At 47.6% G+C, this 20,105-nt stretch overlaps 2 protein-coding genes across 3 annotated transcripts; one reads left to right on the plus strand and one right to left on the minus strand.

The window, feature by feature from the left end:
• On the plus strand, window positions 1-6,578 carry LOC139596164 (spermatogenesis-associated protein 2-like protein). Its single transcript, XM_071440189.1, has 2 exons — window positions 1-288; window positions 2,412-6,578. The coding sequence occupies exons 1-2, from the start codon at window positions 4-6 to the stop codon at window positions 3,885-3,887; spliced, it is 1,761 nt and encodes a 586-aa protein (XP_071296290.1). The 5' UTR covers window positions 1-3; the 3' UTR covers window positions 3,888-6,578.
• Window positions 6,579-8,481: 1,903 nt separating this feature from the next.
• On the minus strand, window positions 8,482-20,035 carry TK2 (thymidine kinase 2). 2 transcript variants are annotated; one of them, XM_071440191.1, is made up of 10 exons: window positions 19,901-20,035; window positions 19,187-19,224; window positions 18,373-18,447; window positions 16,976-17,029; window positions 14,969-15,058; window positions 13,568-13,641; window positions 11,036-11,124; window positions 10,664-10,743; window positions 9,334-9,414; window positions 8,482-8,926 (listed from the first exon to the last, which is right to left on the minus strand). In XM_071440191.1, the coding sequence occupies exons 1-10, from the start codon at window positions 19,995-19,997 to the stop codon at window positions 8,828-8,830; spliced, it is 777 nt and encodes a 258-aa protein (XP_071296292.1). In that variant the 5' UTR covers window positions 19,998-20,035; the 3' UTR covers window positions 8,482-8,827. The 2 variants fall into 2 exon arrangements, with proteins under 2 accessions (XP_071296292.1, XP_071296293.1); XM_071440192.1 differs by lacking the exon at window positions 19,901-20,035 and adding an exon at window positions 19,739-19,849.
• Between the last annotated feature and the right edge of the window lie 70 nt (window positions 20,036-20,105).

The raw sequence follows: 20,105 nt of genomic DNA on the forward strand, positions 1-20,105 counted from the left end.
GCTATGGCGGAGCCGGCGCTGCTGAGGGAGTACGTGTCGCACCTGGCGGCCCGCGCGGCGCAGGGACAGCTCGCGGCCTGCGCCGATCCCGCGCTCAAGGCCCGGGCGCGGCGGCTGCTGGGCCCGGGGCGCCGCGGGGCCCTGGACGTGCGCGGCGTGGCCGAGCGCTGCCGGCGGGCGCGGGGCGGCCGCGCCCTGCGCGACCTGCTCAAGGCGCTGGAGCTGCTGGAGCTGCTCTGCGTCAACCTCCTGCTGTGCCCCTGGCGCCGGGAGATCCGCTCCCTCAAGGTACCGCGCTGCCGCCCGCCCCCCGGGGCCACGAGGCCGCTTCCCCGGGCCGGGGCTTGGCAGAGGCACCGGGACGTGGGAGCGGGGTCAGAGGCACATCCAGCTCGGGGCAGGGAGCGGGGTCAGGGGCACATCCAGCTCGGGGCAGGGAGCGGGGCCAGGGCACATCCAGTTCGGGGCAGAGAGCGGGGTCAGGGGCACATCCAGCTCGGGGCAGAGTGCCCAGCACGGTGCAAGGCTGCTCAGACGTGTGCATTGGCCTTCAGTGGCCGTGTCCTCGCTGAGGCCCTGAGTGCTCAGCAGCTCCGGGGGTCGGGAGCGGAGCCCCTCGTTGTGGTGAGGCAGCAGGGAAGGTAGAAGCTACCCCACAAGGCTTTCCTTTGATCACGTTAAGCTGTGAGCACAATGTGCCTGTAAGCAGGGGTGTTTTGGCTCGGTGTCACAGGCCAGGTGAGCCAGTGCCTCTCCGGTCCCTGATCCCCGCTCAGGCTGCAGCTGGTGCGGCGGGCAGGGACAGCCCCTTGGAAAGAGGAAATGCTGCTGGATTTTGCAGCAGGGTGGTCACGGTTACCCCACTTCCCCAGCACACTGAGCACGTCTCATTGCCCAGAGGACACAGCCATCTTCACACATCCCATTTTTAAACAGACTCCCCAGACACCCAAATGCAAACTTATTGCCCTTGCTTTGGCAACAGGTGCTGGTGAGAAAAAGCCATTTCTTTAATTCTTCCTGCACTTAGGTCTCACCTGTGGATTTTCAAACAGCTGTAAATTCCTGTTCTTTTCATTCATCTTCCTAAAACAGGGCAAAGCATAAGATAGTCAGGTCTACATTTAGTGGGTCCAGCTTTTCTTAGCACAAGGATCCTAGGCTGCATTAAAATTAAACTTTGAAAACCACTGTGGGCAAAGTGTAAGACAGCCTGCTGCAGGCCTGAAATAATTCTACTGCAAGGCACAAGTTGGAGAACAACCAGTACCTTGTGCATGTAGAGATTTGATTAAAAGCTACTGAAATACATGGAATAGTATTTCCCATGTCCTGCCCCTCACCTGCTCTGATGTCCCTGCAGTTCCTGCAGCTGCCACCCCTCCAGAAGGAACAAGGTGGGGAGTGCAGGGCACTGTTAACAGATTTATCTGAGGATTACACTGTGGCCATTCTGAGGGCCAGTTTTGTTCTCCTGAATCTCCTGCTTGTGACACCAATGCTCAGGGGTCAGCCTTGGTCTGGCTCAAGCTGAGCAGCCTGAAAACAAGGTACCCCACTCCTGGAAAGCCTGGCTTTGCATTCCCACCTGTGTTCTGTTCTGACTGGCCAGAAGTTGGTCATGCCCAGCTCAGAACAGCCTCTCCTGTCACAGGATTTCACACAAAACCAAAAACCACTTCCATGTTACAGTCTAGGCCTCGTGCCTGGGGTAGCTCTAAAACCAAGCAAACATTGAACAGTTTTTTAAGTTGTTGTACAGCAGCAGCATTTTTTTGTTGTTTTGGAGACAGCTTGTGCAAAGAGACGTGTTTGAACAATACTTCTGTTAGAATAGTCTTTCTCCAGAAAGCTGCCTTTAAAAAATGGCAGTTTAATTCAAGGGTAGCAAAGTTCACAGCAGGAGTCTGAACCATGGAAAAGAAAATGTTACAGACTTGTCCCCAGTTCAGAAATGGGATTCACAGTGAGTGCATCCTGTCTGTTTCTTTAGGAAAAGACCTCAGTGATTCATTCCATGAATCTCTGTTTCTTTCAAAGCTTAGGTTCAGTAGAACACAAAAGGTTTATTTCTGAGTTTCTCTAGTTTGACTAAAATGATTTCCTTATTATTTCTTTATTTTTGAGTACTGGTACTCTTAGCCAAGACCCCAGCAGGTTTAAACTGGCACAACTTCACCGGAACTGATGAGCTGTAGCAAAGCCACAATGCTGGAGAGGCTGCCAGCACAGAGCTGTTAGAAAAGGCTCACTCACTGCAATTCCAAACTCTGACTGGCAGAACACAGCTTTTTGAAAGCTGTAAGCAAGTCTTGAAGTATTTTTGATCTTTAGGAAATCAGCTGTTTCACATTTCCCTGCACCCTTTGCCCCAGTGTTCACCAGCTTTTCCATGTTGTGTTCTGTTCCAGACCTTCACTGGGAATTTTGTCTACTACATCCAGCCAGTGCTCCCAGAGGACATTGTGAAAGCAGTGCTGGAGAAAATAGGTTATGTTGCAACTACAGCAACAGAGTTTTCACTTGTCAAAAAGAGAAACAATGAGGAAACGAAGCAGACTGCATTTGAGATATTCCTAGCAAGAATCGAGTGTGAGGCCATCCTGGAGATGACAAATGAAGAAGCACTTGGCAGTTTGGAGAAGAGCCTGCAGCAGGGAACACAAACGCGTCGGCATCGAGGAGAGGAGCATGAGGAGCATCAGACACCCCAGAGAGGAGACACTGAAAGTCTGGGAAATGAAGGGAGCAGTGAGACACCTTTGTGCCTTGCCCCCCAGCAGAAGGGTTCAGTTCCCTGTGCTGCATCCTTTGGAGCTGCTGGGAACGTGAGGATCACGGGGGACGTGGCTCAGTCAGCAGCTGCTGCATCCCCCAGCAGCCTCCAGCAGCACCAGAGGCAAAGCATCGACCCCACACACCTGCCGGGCAAGGGCTCGGACAGCGAGGACTTCCTGACCCAATACAGTGACATTGTCATAGCACAGACACCCATCTTCAGTGAGAGCCTCTCTCCACAGGCTTTGGGAAAGGAGCCCCGAGCCAGGCTGGGTGAGGAGTGTGCCCTGGCAGGGCCTGCACGGGCGCTGGGGCCTGCGCCTCTGTCCCCGGGAGCCAGCGGGCCCCCAGCCTTTGCCATGTTTGCTGACAGCTCCTGTGACAGCAAAACCACCTTGGAGTTTGAAGCTCCAGGCGTCCCAGAAGGATCAATTGAAGCAGAAATTAATGATGCCATAAATTGCATAGACCCAGCCCCTGGTGATGAGCCCACTGAGCTGAAGTCTCTGCCCTACGAGGACTTTGCCTCTGCCCAAAACTGCAGCGTCCCCAGGGAAGAGGACATTTGTGAGCTGTCTTTAACCTTCACAGAACTACAGATCAAGGATGCTCAGGAAGAACTTATGTATCCAGTAGAGGAAAGTGGCCAGCCTGAGGCAGTGGCCTATGCAGGAACAAGTGACAGGCACGTTAGAGAATTCAATTGCTCCCAAATAAAACACGCGTACCTGACTGATGCTGACCTGCACAAGAGAGCAGCGTCACACCCTGAGCCACCTTCAGGTCTGTGCTGTACTGCTGGGCACACAGAGGATGCCACTGCTGGTTCTGACAGCAGGAGACTGTTCATGGATCCTGCTAAGGGACACCCAGCTTCTGAGTGCTTCAGGCATGTCAGAGAGCCCCCCAACCTCACCTACATCCCCCCCCAGAGCATCGATGTGCAGCCCTCACACGGGGGCAGGAGGGGCCTGGGGCAGCCTGCAGGGGGCTCTGCTGGAGGCAGGGAAGGGAAGCTGGAGCAGGGCAATTCCCAAGAGACTGACAGCCAGGAGCCTTATGTCATCATTGACAGAACGGAGCAGGCAGCACTGAGCCACCACTCCTGAGGCTGCAGTGCTTCATTGTCATCCCCTGGGGGACCGTCCTCTCACCTGGGGCCTTGATCCTGTTGTCAGGGAGATGATTCACTTTGTCACAACAGTTCTAAAAAACCCAAAGCACATCCCTGCCTTGGGACAGTAAATAGCAGGAGTTACACAAATTCCTAATGGTTCCTTTCGCAAGGAAACCTGAATGGTCACCTTTTTAAAGGGTAGCCAAACTAATATAAATTTAAATCAATTTAATTCATCAGTCAGATTCCTTCTGGCTGTTCCAAATGCCAGACAGGTTTCTTCAGCTGGGCATCCTACTTCTCATTTTCCCCTTCACAGACCTATTCCTGGAATACTCTTCCAGTACAAGGTAAATTCTGCTAAACTGGAAGAAGTTTAGAAATGCCTTACTGGACTGTACTCCTTAACTCCCTGCATTCCTTTGAAGCTGTGTCTGAGCTAATCTTCCTCCTGACTTCAGTTGAAACCGGTTTCAGAAAGTTTGATAACATTCCTTTAGCTTTAAAGAGGGAAACAGCTCTGTGAACACTTGCTTTTGTGGAGGCATTGACCTGTGTCATAGGTTTTATATCTAACCAATATATAACCATTTGTTACCAAAGTATTTTGTGGCCACCACCACAATTTCTAAGAGAAGCCTTGAGCACTGTAACTGTTCACTGCCACCAGCAGAGAGAGGTCCAGCTACAGCTGCCATTTCCCTTGCCCCTGCTCCTGACACTTAATTCTGCACAGAATTTTTCTGCTGGCCAGTTCATCTCACTAAAATGAAGAGAAAAAAAAAATCTCATTCTTCACCATTTTAATGGCAGGAAAAAAAATCTGCTCAGGGAAGGATCCCAGTGAGCAGCAGAGGCAGGAGCAGGGATATCCTGCAGGTGGGAGTGCTGTGTGGAAAGCTCAGGAGTGTTGGATCAGCTGGAAGCTGGGATCCCAGCACTGAGGGCCTTTGTCACACACAGCTCTGAACTCATTTAGGAAAGGACACTGCTGCTGTGCCTAGGCACAGTCTGCAGTGCTGTTTATACAAATTCCTCCAGGGGCTGTCAGAGCCTGGTGCCCAGCAGCAGGACAAAGAGCAATGGCCATAAGCTAAAACACAAAAAAATTCACCCCAACGTGAGGAAGAATTTGTTTTCCTGGAGGGGGCAAAGCCCTGGAGCTGATGCCCAGGGAGGCTGTGGAATCTCCATCTCTGGGACATTCCAAACCTATCTGGACATGTTCCTGTGTCACCTGCTCTAGGTGACCCTGCCTGGGCAGGGCTTGGACTGGGTGACCTCCAGAGCTCCCTTCCAACCCTAAAAATTCTGGGATTCTATGAGACACTTGTTACCTAGAAAGACACTGCAATACTGCTTCAAGTTGCTTTTTCAGTAGCACTGAATGTCTGCTGGTTTGGGCTGGGGTAGAGTTCATTTTCTTCACAGTGGCTAATATGGAGCTCAGTTCTAAATGCTAAAAATGCCTTTCATGTACAGTTAAAATATTAGCTGAAACTAATTGTGTATTAATTGTTTGTAATTGACTTTCTTCCCAGAAAAAAATCAGAGGAGCACACATGGATTAGACTAGAAAAACCTCAGGAACTAAAACATAAAGATTTGCTTTTTGAAGAACTAATGGTTGAAATTCTGTCTTCCCCTGATTCCAGCAGTGTAGGAGAAACAGAATTTGCTCAAGGTAACAGCAGGGGACAGGACTGCCTTCAGATCTGGGTGTGGTGTGAGAAATGGGTGTTAGGAACAAACAGGGTTCACAGGGCTGTGCCCTGACAAGTACCAGTGGCATCCTTTGGGTGTAAGATTCTGTACTAAACCACAAAGTGACATTTTCTGTGCTGTGCAAAATGTATGTCCATAGTGAAATTAGAATTAAGAACAAACTGCAGATGAGTGAGCTTCAAACATAGAACCATTTCCAAAGAAATTGTTCTTTTGGACTCTTAGAGAAGTAAAAGTTTTGAAAGTTTAACAGAAGTAATCAAGAACAGCTGGAATCCCCCTACAAAGAAGCTGCCAGAAGTAAGATAATTATTTAGCATACAAAATCTTACTTTTAAGCTGGAATTTTAAATGTTTACAACAGAGCAGTAGAATGGCATTCCTTGGATCACTAGCTTTAGTACCAGCTTAGTACTTCACTAGGAAATGCTCTCTCTGTGCACTTACTGTTACCAAGTTGCAGTGATTTAGAAAAGAAAGAGCTGATCAGATGGGAATCACAGGGCAGGAGCTGCAGCTCCTGACTGGGTGTGTGGTTCTTCCAGTGCAATGGGTTTTAGGCAAACCACAACCCTCCAAAAGCAGCACCACCAGATGTTGTTGAAAAGCCACATAACTGAATGTTCCTATCTGCACAAAGTGCCTGACAAATGTCTGTACAAAGTGATCAAAGTGCTGTTGAAGCCTTGCTTGTTCCAGCTAAACCAACCAAAACCAGCAGGGGAAAAACAGATTCTGTACTAGTGGGATCATTCCCCTAAAACTGCCCAGAAAATCAATGTGAGAGCAGTCTGAGTGCTGCAGGGAAAGGATTCCCTTGAGGGCAGCAGCCAGAGGGTAAAGCACAAGTGAAGGGCAACTCAGCACTTCCTTTGACAGGTCCAAGAATGAAACCCCCACTGGTTTTCTGTACTCTCCCAAGGACTTACAGTTCATAATAAACTGCTTGTGACATAAACCCAAAAAAACCACCTGTGTTTTTCTTTATAAAAAGAAGTAAAAATCAAAGAGTGCAAACCAGTTAAGAAATCAATTAATTCTAGGATGTTTTTAGAAACATCTGAAAAAAATAACAAACAGTTCCATGCACCCTGTATTTTCACTATACCCCGGCTCAGCCAGAGCAGGGCTGGGGTTCTCATGAACACAAATAGAATAAGCTCTCTATAAAAAGCTAGCTGAAAAACCCTCAGGGCCATTCTGCAATCACTTACAAAAACTCTGGGTTTTAAAATTTTTTTTGCACTGAATTCAGTGGGATTATCAGTGCACAGTTCTCTTCAGAACTAAGCTATATTGTGATGTCCTGTAGAGCAGAAAGAACTTCCTGAATTCAATGAAGTTGCATTAATGTGGGCAGGATTAGAGCAAAATTTCCATTTCAAACTGGCAAGATCTGCTTAAGAAAGCTACTTTAACTAGATGCACTTCATTTGCTGCCTTCAATAGTAAAATAATGAACATCCCCCCTCTGGTATGAAGTGTGTAAAGCCCGGGCAGGAAGGAGCCAATGCCTTGCTGTGCCTCAGGCACCTGATGGCCACTCTGGCTGTGCCTGGAAAGGGGAACAAAGGAGCAGAGGGTAGGGCAGCACCTTCCTGGAGCCAGATTGCTGCTCCATGGTGCCCACACAGCACAGGAGCACGGGTGGGCAAAGCCAGAGGGGCACTGAGAACACCCAGGCCTCAGAATGCCCTGACTGCTCCCAGGGAGGCTGCACCCAAGGGCTCTGCATGGCCCTCAGAGCTAGAGCTGGCAGGAGGAATCATTGCCCTGGGAGGGATACAGCTGTTCCCATGCTAAATGGAATGCCTGCAAGGCTCTGAACCTTTTGTTTGGTGGGTACCACCCCAAGGGATCAGGAATGAACATTGATCTGACCCTGGACATCAAAATTCCAACAATCCAGCCTCATTGCTGTGAGATCTCTCCACTACCTGCTCTTACCCTTGCCTTCCATACTTTGTGCTATTTTTGTACCTGAATAGAAAACCCAAAGAGCTGCACCCCTCCTCTGTACTGCTATTCAGTTGTTAGAAAATCACAGAATTACTGAGGCTGGAAGCTCGGAGGTCTTTGGGTCCAGCGTGTTCCAGCCACTGTGACCCAGCCTGGAGCCCAGGCTTGCCCTGGAGCCGCAGGGGCAGCGTGGCTGCAGTGCAGGGACCCCCAGCCAGCCTGGCCAGGGCCTCAGCAGAGCCTTCCCCTTCCTGCCCAAGGGCTGTCACCCCAATGAGCTGAGGGCCAGCTCAGTGCCCTCCTCCAGACCATCAGGAAAGGTTAAACAGGGCTGTTCCCAGCATGGATCCCAGGGGATCCCATTCCCACCACCCAGGGCCCAGCCGGCAGCCAGGTGCCATCCCAGCCAAGCTGGGGCTGCAGCTTCTCCAGGAGATGCCACGGGAGAGGGGCTCAAAGGCTCTGCTGAGTGCCAGGGAGACACATCCACAGCCTCTCCCTCAGCCACCAGGAGGGGCACCTGGCTGGGAAAATGAGGTGGGGCAGGCAGAACCTGCCCCTCCTAAACCCAGACTGGGAGGGGCTGATCCCGGGGTGATCCCGGGGTTGGTGATCCTGGGGTGATCCCAGGGTGATCCTGGGGTGATCCCATGGTTGGTGATCCTGGGGTGATCCCGTGGTTGGTGATCCCAGGGTGAGCCTGCAGTGATCCCAGGGTTGGTGATCCCAGGGTGAGCCTGTCCATGCCGTGTGCTCACACTCAGGATGATCTGCTGGGCCCCAGGGCCAGGCTGACAGCTCTGTCATAAACAAACCTCCCTCGTACACACCCTGGCCCTTTGGTGTTGTTTCAGGCCAATTCATCCCAAGGGGGCATTAAGAGAAACCTCAGGTGCCCTCCCTCAGAGGAACATTGTAATAAACTGTTTATTTCAATTACAACAACAGAGTTGTCTTTGGGGGGGGAAAAAGTAAAGTTACTTCTAGGAAGCAGCAGTGAAATGGGAAATCAGGAAAACAGCCATATTTTAGCTGAACAGAACTGACACAGTAAAGCTGATGGAAAACCTAAAAAGACAAAGGGAATTGATTCACATTCTGTTCCTGATTGGTACCTGATCATTTCAGAGATATAAGTCCACAGCATTCTACAAAGCATAGTGCAAAAACACCACCTATTATACTTAAATATTAAAAATACCAACTCAGACTTCAGGAGCTGATTTCTGATACAGCAGTCACAGGCTTCTATAAACAGTGCTGTCTGTTAGCTGGGTTCAGTATTTGGTCCCGGTTTTCTTCATACTTCTCTACCATTTTCTGCATGTCATGGTCAGCTCCAATAACCTTGGAGAGAAGAGGATGAACACTGGCAATAGCTGACACCATCAAACTTGGTTTCTTTTCAGCAGAACAGAACAGGACTGTTCTGCAAACCAGTGCAGCCAAACTGGGATACACTCCTATGGATTTGCCCAAGCTGCCTTCTGCTGGGAACTTGGCATTCCCTGAAAAGTTCCATGGCTGATCCTGCAAGCAATCCCAGTGAACAGCCCCTCAAATTCCACTGCAGACATGGCAGACCCCCCTTCTGTGCTACACACCAACAACTATCACATTTGTCTGAGGCTGTCCTTCTCCAAAGGCTATCAGAAAAGCAGATTTATTTACTTTTACCACTAAACAATGCTCCTATTATTTGGAAAGCACAATCCCCCGCATGCCTAATTGGTTATAATAAAAATAATACTCACAAGTACTGGGCAGGAAACTTCAAACAGTGCACGTTTAATGAGCCACTCTTCATAGAGCTCATGAATAGCTTCTAAATATTCCTAGAAAAGAGGCACTGGAATAATACAAATGCCCAGGGATGACACACACATTGCAATCTCTATGCATTGGGAAGTAGTTAAGAGACACATATGAAAGCCTGCAACACATATCTTCCACTAACAAAAAATAAAAAGCATCAGAAGGTTTTTGAGAACAATTAATTCCCAGTACAAAGTTTAACTCCAGGAAGACCTCAAAGACACAGCTTACAGGAGCACAGGGCTCTCAGCTCCTTTTAAGATCAAGCAGCCATGATTCTCTCCCACAGGTAAAATGTGGTTCAAGATTTTACAGAAAAAATATACAACAAAGTAAGGACAAAAAGGGCAAGGCTGCAAAGAATATGTATGGGAGGCACTTTCTGTGTCAGTACATTTCCCTAGAATTCCCAGTTCACTTTCTGATAACTCAATTTCCTCTAAAAGCTCTCCTGCCTGTCATGAACTGTTTTTTTTCTTCATGGAGACCACTTCACATTGCTCATTCATAACTGCTCCCCTCTTCTTCAGCAGAGCTGCAAAATAACACAAGGGCTCTTCAAATCCACTACAGGAGGATTTATTCTCAAAATTTCACATGGCCCAAGATTTAGCTCTTTGCACAGATCTTCAACTGACAACTGCTTCTCCTGAGCCACCCACCCTGGGCTGCAGAGGAAGCTGCAGGGGAAGCTGCAGGGGAAGCTGCAGGGGAAGCTGCAGGGGAAGCTGCATTCATGTCTGGTCAGGCTCCTTTAGAGGCCTCATGGCACAAGGGGCCATGCTGTGAACTGGCACAGAGATCACTGCTCCACCAGCACAGCTTGTTTTAAAGCAGATTCCCGAGCTCACAGTTTTCAAGGAGCTGCTTCCTTTCAGCCACTGCAGAGACACTTTTCATGCACAAACATCCTGGAGGGAGCAGACAGCAAAGTGCCCACAGAAACCTCAGCACCTGCAAGGCCAGGCAGCCATGCTACACCTGGGTGCTTTTGTGCCATTTCATGGTACCAAGGCAATTGACTTTTACATCCTAGAGAAGATTAGCAGTTGATTAATGCTGCACCTGAAGTCAGCTACAGCAGAACACCTGGGAGAGTCAGCATGCATGACAGATCATTTATAAGAAATAAATCTAAATTCAGTACTCAGGGTTTAATTTGCAGTGGAAACAGCTGCACCACATTCTGGATACAATTTTAGTACTTGGATTGGAATTGTTCTGTTTTCAAAGCTCCTTGTAAACACATGTATCAGAGGAACTCCTTACCAGAGGAATGACTTTTTCCTCTTCCCTGCATCGTGTCTTTAGCCTCTCATAACAAACTTCAGGAGATGTCTGCAAATAAACTGCAGGAAAAAAAATGTTAATAGTTATGTTCAAGGATCAGCTTTAAAAGCAAATAAGAAACTCACTTCACAAACTATAGAAGGGAAGGATCCTGGCTGGGGTACCACCACTGGACCTCCCCTTTGGCATTACCCAACCCATGAACCACCCACAAACCCAAGCTGTCTGATGGTGGCCACTTTTATACTGAATAATGTGATTATTTATGACCCAAGAAACAAGAATTATTTTCTTCTCCCAGAAAGGAAACCCACCCACAAACACAGCCCTCCAGACCCATCAAGATGTTACCTATCAAATCAACTGAAACATCAGTGTTGTTCTGGATCCAGTCATACCATTCACTTAGGACAGCATAATCCACCTCTGGCATTTTCCCACTGAACAAACACAAGAGGCATCTGAGCAGCATGCAGAGAGAACTCCAAACTCTCATTTTGCTCACCTGACCACAATCCCTCCCCACTGACTCCAACATTTGTGAAAAGAAGCCCATGCAAATTGAAGGCCACATAAACCATTGTTTATAAATCAGAAAGACCAAACCTTTCCCTTTTTTTCAAGTACTCAATGGTGTTTATTGCTCAGGTTCTCTGTATCAAATCTGTCCCAGGGCATGTCACCAGAAGGGCTGGATTTACTGAGCAGCACCAACAATTCCTTACAGAAGCCACAGTAAAAGGCAGCAAAAATATAATGTCCATGTGTCAATAAATTTACTCCCACTGTAAGAAATATTTGTGGAAAGAGTAGTGAAATACTCAATATGCTTAACTCTGAACTCAGAGCACAGAATGTTGGAGACAAATGTCCCAAAGTTATCTCAGCAACAACAATAAAGTATCAGACAACTCAAGCAAAAGGGAGTTGCTGAGGACATGTTAAGAATCACATACTATGTTTTTATTAGTGTATCAATTTTCACTTATTACCAGATTCCTGAGTGTCAAATATTACTAATTTTACAGTATCCTCTCTGCAAAACTGGTGACAATAACACATACTCCATACTCTTTCCTAAACACTTCTGCAATAGAAAAAACTTTAGGAAGATGGAGTTGGGAGGCTCCTGTGCTCTCCAGCTGAATGATTAAGACCAGTTAGGCCATTTTAAAAAGGACTGAAGAAAAAAATATTCCACAGATTTCTAAACCAGTCTCCTGGCAACTTGCTTTAATCACTTTATTTCCATATTTATTTCCCTAAGTATGGAAAAAAAGCAAAATCCCTGTTTGTGGCAGGTCCCCTCTTGATCTGCCATCCAGAAATGGGGTAACACTGCTCACTGCTGCTCTTCTTGATAATCACAGCAGTTCTGGCTAGCAGAGATCTACATCAGCCAAAGTCTTATTGTGCTGCTTTTCTCCAGGATAGATGGGGGAAATAGGAAGGCTGAAAGGAACTGGAAATAAGAAAAAGCTCCACTGTTCTTACCCTAAAGGAGAAATACATCCAAGTCAATTCTGCACTGACCTGCCCTACAGACAGGGGTAACCCTGGGAGGACTCTGGCTCAAGATCCATAAAGATACAGGGTACATAAAAGGCACAAAATGGTGTTTACATTTCCAAAGTTTGCTGGCATTTGGCTCCTACCAAGTCAGGTTTTTACTGCCTAAATCCAACATGAGCAGAGTGAGTTTCTGTCCTGAGCAGTGATGGACTCAGAGGGCAGTGAACTGCAGTGCTCACCTACAGCACACCCTGCACACTCATGTGCACACACTTAACACTCACCTCACACAGCCAGCCTGACTCCATTTTTAATGTGTTTTTAATTTCATACATTCCTCAATTATTCCTTCTTTTATTTATAATCCTTTTACACATTATTTTCTTTTGGCTTGCTGTTGGTTCTATCAGCTGCCTTCTAGCTTGTTGTAACAAAACAAAGCAAACGCCTTTTTTCAACATTTAAAAAGTGCAAAACATCTTAGATGCCCTTAAAATTGTTATTATTAACTCACAGTATTGCCATAAACAGATTTGGCCTCAGAGCAACTAAGTCTTTAGGAAAAAAAGCACTTTGTCTACAATGAAAAAAGAAGCCAGTAACTAAAAACGAGGATATTGCAGGCTGCTTGCACTGTGTGTGGACTGGGTGAATAAGAACTTCCCGAGGCTTTCCCATGGCAGAGAGGTGCTCGTGCAGCATGGGTGACACCTTGTGGCACTAACTGGGGTTTGTTACTGTTCCAGTCCTCAAGGCCACTGAAAAACCCACTAAAACCCATCTGTCACATACACTCCCCGACAGAAATTCAGCACTCCAAACAAACAAACAAACAAACCCTGATTCCTGCCTATTTGGGACAGGTGAGTTACACCCAGGGCAGTTAGGTGTAACTGTTACAATTGTTCTTTCTTTACTCACAGCCTACCAAGGCTTGCAGTCTATTTTGATCCTGTCAATCCTGATTCTGAGCAAGAGCACAGGACTTGAGAGCCCTGGATGCCAGGCTGGCTAACACTGCCCACTTCTCTACCTCCCACAGTCTTATTCTTTCTATCTTTGTGGGTTTTTATCTGTCCAGCATGTGTTTGATTCAAGCAAGATTTGGGTATTCAGCTGGAGAGCCAGTAACTTCAATAGATGGGGTCTAAATAATACTGAGTGCTCAATACTCAGGAGCACTGCTGAAAAAGGTTTTGCAGAGTCCTACAGGAAGTGGGCAGCACAGCCCACACCAAACACACTCCAACACAGAACTGGCAGATTTCACAGGCCCCTAAAATGCACATTACCAAAGGAATGATCATTTGATTAGATCTATATTTAAAATAATGAATCCAATAAAGTAAAGCAGAAAGCCACATGCCATACCTTCGATAGAGGTTTTCCACAAAAATGTGTTTTGCGCTGTGAATCGACCGCTCCATCATCCTTATGGGGGAAATCTGCAACACAGAACCCGACTCTGCACATTTTCATGCTTCTTTCTTTTCACACTCATATGGCACAGATGAAATACAATTTTCACATCTTGTGAGAAGCAAACTTACCAGGAGGGTGGGAAGCACAAAGCAAACAAGGCTCCTGATCTTACTCTGATTTGTTATTCAGACACCAGTTCAAGGCCAAGTGCTCAGCATTCAGCTGAGCAGGGGAAGGTAACTCAGGGTACAAAAAAGCAGCAATGCATTTGGGATCTGCAGGACAGTGGGAACTACTGCTCCATGCCATGCATTGCTGGTCACAGCACACAGCTGACATCAGACACATTCAAGAAAGGAAACAGGACTTTTAAAAGAAGTGACTGCAGCTGACAGAGCCCTGGCCTCAGCCAGCCCTGCACGTGTTCCACCAGCACTTCATGCTGGAGCAGGGAGATTGTCTGACACTCCTGGGCCTGGCAGAGCTACTTCTCACCCAGGTTTCTGCACATTAACGAAGCAAAAATGGCTCCAGCAAGGCTCAAATGACAAAAAAGCTCAGAGGGAAATCCTCAGGAATTCTTGAATGAATAACTCCAACAGAACAGGATTTCTATTGTCTTGGAAAAACATCTCTTCCAAAAACCTAATGATTATATGTGCCACTTTCATATTTGGCACTGCCAGCAGTTTGCCCTGACACAAACTCAGAAAACAGAACATAAGAACAATCAGTGAAATAGAAGCATGGCATCCAAGACCAGGTCTTGTAATCAGGGAATGGAAGACAGCATGGAATGTAACAAAAGGTATTTGAAGGAAAAAAGAATGAAGAAATCTTGATAAAAAGGTAGGATGTGAAATTTAATATAAAAAAAAAAGAAAAAATTACAAGAAAGAAAGGATGTCAACCACCTGAAAAAGGAACAGAAAATGGTAGTGGAAGTATTTTGCATAAACAGAAGAAGCAATGGCTAAATTTGTACTAGACAGCAGGAAGCAGTACTATGAATTCTAACCAGGGATTACTTGGTGTTTGCCAAAGATATCAAATAATGAAATTCCAGACAAGTCACTGACATGAAATGAGGAAGAGATTTGTGCAAGCCTAGCCCTGGAGGGTGTGCCCAAAGAGCAGCATCACTTTGGGGAAGTTGTGAGCAGGCAGGAGGCAGAGGTTTTACCCCCAGAGCAATGCTGAGTATATCAATGTGCACCACAGAAATTCCTGCTCACTGCAGGAACAAAGAATGAATGCACACAGGACCCTAATTATTGAATACAATGTTAAAGGGATTTAGCACTCATAACCACATCTAATTACTCGTAAAATTAAAAGAAGTTTCCTTACCATGGGCCTGGTGTGCTGCTCCAGCATGGTCAGCTGGACATAGGTCTGCAGAGTTATCCCCCACCTTGATGCATCCTGGTACATTAAGCCCTGGGCTCAGAGATAGAAGCAGGACAGATGGACATTTGTAAGGACAAACAGCACAACAGAAGTTGGGTATTTAGGAAACTTTTCCCTACAACAGCGTGGCTCTAAGAAGTGTGCTACAACAGCTGACATCAGGTTTGAGCAAGATGATCATTTGGTCTCCACAATGCAGAATTACAGCCCTGTCCCTGCAGACACCGAGTGGGAGGCTGGCTGAACTCAGCAGGAATGAGTTACTCTGCACATGGAACAGTCAGAACCAAGAAATTAAAAAAACCCACCTACTACACTATTTTTGTGCCCTGACAGACCCTCAGTGCATCCAGAAATCCTACAGGGTTCTAAGTATGGTCTGGGCCTCAGAACAGGTGTCCTTTAACACAGGCTATTCTTCCCAAAGGACCCTCACAGCAGCTCTCAGGTAGCCGTTCCACTTTCTGATTGCTGCAATTCCACACTCACATAGAACTTAAAAGCAACCATCTATCCTGCAGAGCAGAGAAAGGATCTCACTCAAAATAAAACATCATTCAGTGTCTTTTGACTGAGGTGACAAGTTTTAAGACAGCAGCAAAGCTCCAGCCCACAGGTCTGACCTTCTGCTTTGCTCCCTGCCAAGATCAGACTTTACCATTGCTCCAAGGCTGCTGTGGTGTCATGCACCTCATACCCCACTCCTTTACTAACAATCAGAAAGGCATCAGCAACTCCTAGGAGGGACAATTTACTGTTGCAGAGGGCCTGTGCTAACACTGATGGCATTTAACACATGTCAGGGCAAGTATGGCTTGGGGTGTGTCCACACTGCAGAGCACAGAGCCTGCCTCAGGCACAGTGGGGTTTCTGCAGAGGGGCTGAGCCCCAAGCCCAGGGCTGGCAGCAGGGACCCCTTCCAGCATCCCAGCAAGGCCAGTGTGCAGCTGCAGCTGGGACCCAGGGACATCCTGGGGGAGCAGCTCCAAGAATCCTCAGCCACCCAAAGGACAATGGAAGCCCTCAACTCCTCACTGGGCTGAATTTTCCTTACCTGCAGCAGCCTCAGGATCACAGATTCATGCAGGGTTAAAGAGTTGGAATGGACCTTAAATCCCACCCAGTGCCACCCCTGCCATGGGCAGGGACACCTTCCACTGTCCCAGGCTGCTCCCAGCCCCAGTGTCCAACCTGGCCTTGGGCACTGCCAGGGATCCAGGGGCAGCCCCAGCTGCTCTGGGCACCCTGTGCCAGGGCCTGCCCACCCTGCCAGGGAACAATTCCTCATTGCCAAGATCCCATCCAGCCCTGCCCTCTGGCACTGGCAGCCATTCCCTGGCTCCTGTCACTGCAGTTCCTGAGGAATTGTCCCTCTCTGGGTTCCCCTCAGAGCCTGGAAGGAGCTGTGAGCTCTCCACACAACCTTCTCCTGTCCAGGCTGAGCAGCCCCAGCTCTCCCAGCCTGGATCCACAGGGGAGCTGCTCCAGTCCCCTCAGCACCTCCATGGCCTCCTCTGGACTCTCTCCAACAGTTCCATGTCCTTCTTATGCTGGGGGCTCCAGAACTGTTCACAGATCTCCAGTCAAACAACATTACCTGACAGATCCCCCCCTCACCTCACCTCCTTCCCTTCTTTGAAACAGGCTCAACAAAACAAGCACATTTAGAAACAACTGCCACACTCAGGGCTTACCTTCCTGGGAATTGCTTTAACTCACCCCACTGGACACCCAGTCCTTGCCAAAACCACATTTTATATGCAGAGTTTCTATTACATGCATGTCTTAACCACAGTAGAAGCTCTTTTGCTTTGTGGAGCTTTAGTTTTGCTGTGTGAGATTTGGATTACACCTTTTGCAGCAGTTTTGCTGGCTGATAAAAAGCCTTCACACATGTCTTGCTAAAAGAACAGTCACTGTAACTGCAGGAATAATTTCTCCACTTACCAGGATATTATGACCTCGAACATTCCTCCACTTGGTCAAGGGTTCCTTCAAAACCTGGTTTAAAAGAATTACTCCATGTTAAATACATCTTAGATTCAAAATACTTAATGTGACCCTACAAGTGTACAACTATTCTTCAGGAATACTTGTGCAGTAAATCAGAGCATTCAGGTCTTGTTTGGAAAGCTCATGGCACTTAAAAAACCAGCACTTTTGTAACACAAAAGGTAATAATGAACACTGCTAAAAATAGAGACATGTCAATATCCAATGTCTTCTTAGCATTTTTAAATACCTCATAAGCCTGGAGAGAATTTTTTTTAGTCAAAATCAGCGCCATGTAAGGGAAAGAACAGCTTAGCAGAGTACTTAGCATTTAAATGACAAGTCCATCCCCTCACAAATTAACTTCTCAGAAAGTAACACTTGTCAGCAAAGGAAGAGGATCAGACTGCTACCACATTCATTTTCATTTTATTTTTGTGTTCTAAGAAACAGAATGTATTCAAATCTTTTACAAAATTAATCAGAAAAGCTTCTACCCAGAATAGGTAAAATCACAAGAGACCTGCCTGGTTCAAGCAGGGTCTAAATCTACAATAATACTGTAGAGTCAGGCCTAAGAGAATCTCATCAGCCTAGGAACTTAAGTAGCTACTTTAAAATGCTACACTGTATGCAAATTAAAGTCTGTTATCCTTTGGATTAATAGTTAATTACTTCATAAGAATAATTCCTGTTAAATCACCAAATAACATCTGGCAACTCAGCATTTCTATGAGGACTCCTAAAACTTATTGCCAAATGTGTTGCCAGCTCTGTTGGGGAAAGCATTAATATCTGTTGTACAAGAACAATTGTTCACTAAGGTTTGACCTTGATTTTGTTTAAAATGCAACAAGCCTGCCCTTCCCCTAACCTGCTTCTAAGCAACATGAAATCAAATACCAGATCAATCTAAGACATCTCCTGAAACAGTTCTAACAGATTTTCCTTTTATTAAAAAAGCCATCTATTCACTGGGATCTCTGTTACATGGCATAGGTATTTTTACATAATAATTCTTTACTTTGCTTTTACCAGACCCATCCAAGATTTCAGTGACATGAGAGGGCAAACCAGCAAGTCCAAACATGCCCATGCTCTGTGGGTTGCTGTTATTTAATGAAGGCACAAACACTGATTCACAGGTTTTTCTGGTATTTTGGCATCCAGTACATACCACATGTGATCTACATTTCTCTGCTGCAATTTGACTGTAAAAAGTTGGGGTGGTGCCCCAGCAAGCCCTGGCTCAGTCCCCGCTGCTCCCTCCTCTCGCACCCAAGGACACATTGGATCTAAGACAAGCAGCTGCTCAGTGAGGAAATAAGGACAAAGAAAGGTGCATCCAGTACCTCAATGCTGGTAGTCTGTGCAAAATAATCCAGGCATGTTGTTTTTCCACTGGCAATGTTGCCCTCGATGCAGATCTGGTGAAAAGCAGAGTCACTTTGAGACCCACACTGTGGCAGAGCAGTGACAGTGTGTCAGGAATGCCCCCTGCCCATTCCAACATGCCACCTCCCCACGCTGGGAACAGATTATTTCATGGGATCCCTTTGGATGCTGTGACTCCCCCAGAACATCACTTTTTCCCTCCCTGCTACCCCCACAGCCAGCCCTGTCCTGCTTCCAGCTTTCTTCCCCTTCCCAGGACCCCAGGGATTCCAGAGGGTCACCTGCTGCTCCCCACTCTGCCACCTCACAGACCTGACTCCCAACTTCAAATAAGTGCCAGCTAGAATAATAACCTCAGCATCCATTATATAAATAGCTTAAACCTTAAGAGGGATCATATTTTTATTTTCAGAAACCTAAACAACTCAAATAAACTCAGAGAATTTTTTTTTCAACTGTCTTAAAATAATATAAAGCCATGGGGGGTTATATAAGGCAATGGCAAGGCTGCACATGCAAGAGTGAACCCACCCTGCCACCTGTCCTGACACAAGCCCTCACAATTTTTGCACAGATCTCCCACAATTTTACTACAATTTTCAGAACTAGACCAGCATAGCCTTGCACAGAGTATGAGCCAATGACAGACACACCACACAGTGACACAGCTATGGCTACAGCTGCCATTACACACACACTCAAATTATAATGGATTACAATGAAAGAGGCTGCACTTTTTACTTTGTTTTCTAACAAAATGCAAATACTTACAATTCTCTTTCTAGCATCTTTTTTTATCAGATGCTTATCTAGAATGGAAATAAACAACAGTTAAATCAAAGCAATTTTCATAACTTAGTTAGATTGAGTCTCTTAACGTGAGACCCTCCAGGCCAGTTTTCGGTAATTATTGGGTCATGTAACAGATGCATTGTGGCACCGACACACAGATTTAGCTAAAGTTCTCCTCTGTCCCTGACACTGCCAAGAGTCCGACGGTGACTGCTCACACTTTCACCAGATTTTTGCTGCATCTGCTGCTCCTCAGTGGGTCTGCACAGGGGAAAAATAAATTTTGGAAAGAGCAGCTGGAGCAGCACCCACTGGCCTCACAGGCCCGGCGGGGTAAGGGCGAGGATTACAGAGCAGCCCCAAAACAAGCACCTTACACCTCAAAACAGCGGTAAAAACCTGTCCAAGCCAAGCTGAGCTTACAAGAGCCTTCACCCAGGCAAGCAGGGCAGGAAGGCAGGGACGGGCTGGGCGCTCAGAGCTCCGGTCTGACCCCGCTCCTGCTGCCCCAAAGCCGCCCCAGAGTCCGACCTCTCTCCTGCTCCCCCGGAGCCGCTCCCGGGTCTGACCCCGCTCCCGCTCCCCCGGAGCCGCTCCAGTGCATCCCGAGAGCTCGCACGGAGCCAAAGCCGGGCCCAGGGGCGGCCGCCCGGCCCGGCCCAGCCCGTCCCCGCGGTTCCGCCCCGCACTTACGGTCGGCAGCGGCGCGGGGCCCGCCCGCTGAGGGGCCGGGGACGGCAGTGCCCGCGCCCCGCCGGCCCCACGCCCAGGCCGCGCCCCGCCGCCACATTGCCCATCCCCGCTGCCGCCCGGACCGCGCCGCACCAGCTCCGGCCCGCCCCGGCCCGGCCCTTCCGCCGCCGAGCCATCACTTCCTCCGCCCCGGCGCTCTGAGGCG

This window comes from Agelaius tricolor, unplaced genomic scaffold, assembly GCF_023055355.1.
Source record: "Agelaius tricolor isolate 1412-34295 unplaced genomic scaffold, bAgeTri1.0.p SCAF_15, whole genome shotgun sequence".
NCBI classification, from domain to species: Eukaryota; Metazoa; Chordata; class Aves; order Passeriformes; family Icteridae; genus Agelaius; species Agelaius tricolor.

Excerpts from the sequence above, each read along its gene's own strand:
- TK2 (XM_071440191.1), bottom strand. The coding sequence starts at position 19,997 with ATGTGGCGGCGGGGCGCGGCCTGGGCGTGGGGCCGGCGGGGCGCGGGC. Across the intron at positions 18,448-19,186 it reads AAGATGCTAGAAAGAGAATT|ATCTGCATCGAGGGCAACAT; the intron begins GTAAGTATTTGC and ends GCTTTTCACCAG. Across the intron at positions 8,927-9,333 it reads AAGTTTCCTGCCCAGTACTT|GTTATTGGAGCTGACCATGA; the intron begins GTGAGTATTATT and ends CTTCTCTCCAAG.
- LOC139596164 (XM_071440189.1), top strand. The coding sequence starts at position 4 with ATGGCGGAGCCGGCGCTGCTGAGGGAGTACGTGTCGCACCTGGCGGCC. Across the intron at positions 289-2,411 it reads GGGAGATCCGCTCCCTCAAG|ACCTTCACTGGGAATTTTGT; the intron begins GTACCGCGCTGC and ends GTTCTGTTCCAG.